The sequence below is a fragment of the Montipora capricornis genome, chromosome 5 (assembly GCF_036669925.1).
Source record: "Montipora capricornis isolate CH-2021 chromosome 5, ASM3666992v2, whole genome shotgun sequence".
Taxonomy (NCBI): domain Eukaryota; kingdom Metazoa; phylum Cnidaria; class Anthozoa; order Scleractinia; family Acroporidae; genus Montipora; species Montipora capricornis.
In genome coordinates this window covers 21,646,466-21,650,090 of record NC_090887.1, presented here as the reverse complement: position 1 = coordinate 21,650,090, position 3,625 = coordinate 21,646,466, and the positions used below count along the sequence as shown (strand labels likewise).

Sequence of the window (3,625 nt, the reverse complement as noted above, 5' to 3'; positions counted from 1 at the left end):
CAGAGTAATCCTAAAATGACGATAACAGTCAATCCAAGGTAAATTACGAATTGTCAATAATAGTCATTTCAGAAGTAGAGGATATGTTGGAGTTCTTGTGCCCTCAACCTCGTTCCCAGGGCTTTTCTCGGCGGAAAAAATCCCTGGGAACGAGGTTGGGATGCCCTCACCCTCCTATACACCGTTTTACTTTTGTTAGACATGGCGAAGCATTGTGTTATATCCATAAACTGCTTTCTTGTAGAGTATTTCCGGAGGGATTTGGAAATTGCAGGACTGAGTAAGGCCCTGGATGATCTGACTTCTCACGACAATGTGAACGTGAAGAAAAGAGCTTTGATCATCCTCACGAAAATCAAGGCACAAAAGATTGCCCAGCAGGAGTGAGGGACACTTTGATGCACGTTACACCGAGTCTTGTGGTTTCATGCTGATGTATTGTGCGCGCCAACTTTTTAATCCTTCATGACGTCACGGACGACACGTTGGTGCCCAGTGAAAAGGTAGTTAGGGATTAAAGCATGGCCGCTGATCACGTGATAGAAGTAATAAATACAATGGATAAAAGTCTGATACAACCACAGAAATCCATCTAAATAGGATTGGGGTGAAGGGAAGCACCTGTCTCTAACAGAGTGTCAGACATCTCAGTCGAGCTGAGTAGGTTGCTCGTTCTGTGGTGGATCTTGGAATCAACCAAACAGCATATCATGTCGCTGGGGTTCCAAGAGTATTCGCAACCGGCTGTCGTGGTCACGGAACGCTTTCAGTGGGAAAGCGTTGCGTGATAACGCGTTGCGTATTGAAATCGAATTTGCCCGTCCACACGTATCCGAAACGTATCCGGATTCACTCTAGTACTCAGGACTCCTCAAGGTAACAGAGGTAACAGAGCATGCGCCATGAAGAGATAATAGGGAGCTTAACCAACGACAACGGCGACGGCAACGAGAACGTCACAAATTTGCATATTTAGTGGGTAAAAACAATAGCTTTGCACGCTCTGCACGTGCGTTTTTTACTTTTGTCCATTTCTTTGCCGTCGTCAGCAAAACAACAACGTGAAATAGCCAAGCTTTTGGTTTTATGAAGAACGTCAGCACTTGAGGATAAATAATCATTTTCTCTCCTAAAATGGAGTGCCGTTCCGACTGGTGTCATCTTTGAGGAATTACCACACCCTTGTCATATTAAAAAAGTTGAAATAGTCACGAAGCGATTAAAATAACGCAAATTTATATTTTGAGATGACGTTCTCGTTGCCGTCGCCGTTGTCGTTGCTTAAGCTTCCCGTTATTGCCCTCGGCAGCCATCTTGAGAATGGATTTCACGCAAGGAACTGGGCTCGATCTTGTTATGTCATCCTGATGAAAAAAATTCCAGATTTACCCTCCACACGGTTCCGGATTCATAGCGGATTCAAAAATATCCACTCTGGAGAGCGTATTCAAAACGTTCCGGATTCGCCAGCGAATTCGCCGGATACGTGTGGACGGAAGCCGTATTCGGAAAGAAAACGTTAGAAAATTAATAGAATTCTACTAGTATACTAATGCAAATTCTGTAATCTGATTGGCTGAGCCATTGAACACTATCAGCCATTAGTATGCAGTGGCTGGAGGTCGTCTTGGAAATAACGACGTGTTTTTTCGTTTTTCCAAAGTTTTGGAGGAAGATTTGGATGCAATTGGGTAATTAAATTTCTGAGAAGTCTAAGCGAAGGACATTTACGGTTTCTTGACTTTCAAAGAAGTTGAAATTTTTGAAAAAGCTGATGCGCTCGCGTGCACAATTTAGATTTAAAATGGCAATTCAATCCGAGCGATCTCTTTCCGGCGCAAAGTTTAATAATTCGTCAAGAAATAATTGGAAACCGTTATTTTAAGTAAATTTTGGTAAGAATTCCACTAAAAGAATTATATTATTCGCTCTAGATTTCTATGAGGTGATAGTTGATTCGGCCTTCGGCCTCATCAGCTATCACCTCATAGAAATCTTGATCTCATAATCTAATTGTTAATTAGTGTTCGATAAATGATTGTTTGACTTGTGCACTCTTAATGGTGGTAATTAATTTAATTAATAATTAAGTATTGCCCACGATAAAAAAGCAAATAACTTAAACTATGAAGCCATCAAAATAGCAGTTTGATTGTTTCATTTTGTTTGCTACGCTCACCTTTCGCTGTAATTGATTTCTTATTCTCGTATCACCAAGGAGATATCTCGGTATAAGCCTTATGGTTTTTAAAGGTCTTCTCACCGCTTAATGTATGTTTTAAAGTTTATGTAATTTTGTATTGTAGCAAATAAAAGATTGATTGATTGATTGATGGTATTTCGGTTTGTCGACCGCGATATAAAAGCATATCTTGTTTGAAATTTGACCGAAACTGGGCTTTCAAACGAACAGGAAAACAAGTAAGGGAGTGATAAATAAATAAAGTAGTCAAGATCACCTGTCGATGAAAGCATTTCTTCTACGGCTTAAATTTCATGGCTCTTTAAATAAATGTCATAACTATTATTGTCATAAGTGATTGGAGTAGCGTTCATTCAGCCACTTCCTTTGCAAAGGCGCTTAACATGACTAACATTGGAACTCGTGTTAATTTCGTGACTTTCAAGAGGATATTTTCTGAGTTACAAAAGCTCAGCTGTGGGTGGTAATGTGAAAGTTTTGAAATGATTTCTATGCAGGTTTCGCTTCGCAATTTACAGGACTTACATCAACTTAAAATCTAAGTTAACTGGTAAATTCTTCAATTGCACTGAAGTCAATAGCAGTGAATGAACGTTAACTGGAAGTGGTTTCCTTAGTGCCGTATCACGAATGGCGAATTCTTTGAGTAAAACTAAGAAATCGGATATCGACTCTTTTCACAACATCACAGTAGAAAGCTCTTCAATCTTCAAGCAAGCAACAAATTCTGATCGTGAGGGGTTTCCAACGTCCACCGGGCGTAACTGCGAGTATTTATCTTACGGGCGAAAAAGGTCTGTATTTCCTCATGGTATCGTTAGCGAATTCGACTTCAACAATTCGCGAAGTAGCTGCTTCGAAACCTGCAAAAAAATTTATCCTAGCAAACTCGTTTATTTGGATACGAAGTGGAACAGTTCCCCTTGTCTGGGACAGAGTTTAAATGCGGCAAGATGGCGATCAAGACTTTTGCAAACATCCGCGAAAATTCCAAGGGGCGATTCCATTAGACTTCCAGAATCTCGTGGGCCTTCTCGAATACGAACACATAGCTGTCTCAATATCCCAGTGAACCACTCGATTGGTCTTGAATTTCCTAAACAAACGCCTATCATGGTACAAGCTCAATCACTCCCTCTTGTCAGTCGGCCAACACAACCTGTGATGTTCACAAAGCCAAAGATGTCTCACACAATTTCTGCAGGCAGAAATACGACATACAAGGCGCGAGCTGGCAGCGTCCACTCAGTTGAACGACGAACAACTGACAACAACCCAAGAGAAAAGAAAGAAGACCAGCTTCCTAGGCCGTTTTCGGAAGTCAAAATCGAAGACAGTGTGATTTTCATAAATAACGGAAAAGCCTTAGATCTGAGAAAAGACAAACGAGGAGGAAAACAGAAGTTGAAAACCGCAGAAGTC

General features: G+C 40.9%; 1 protein-coding gene across 1 annotated transcript in view; it reads left to right on the top strand.

The window, feature by feature from the left end:
- Nucleotides 1-2,329, top strand: part of LOC138049909 (rap1 GTPase-GDP dissociation stimulator 1-like) — a 19,922-nt gene extending 17,593 nt beyond the window's left edge. Inside the window, exon 15 of the mRNA XM_068896381.1 lies at nt 245-2,329. Coding sequence (XP_068752482.1) covers nt 245-387 — 143 coding nt within the window. The 3' untranslated portion in view covers nt 388-2,329. The remainder of the gene's footprint in view (nt 1-244) is intronic.
- The last annotated feature ends 1,296 nt before the right edge of the window (nt 2,330-3,625 follow it).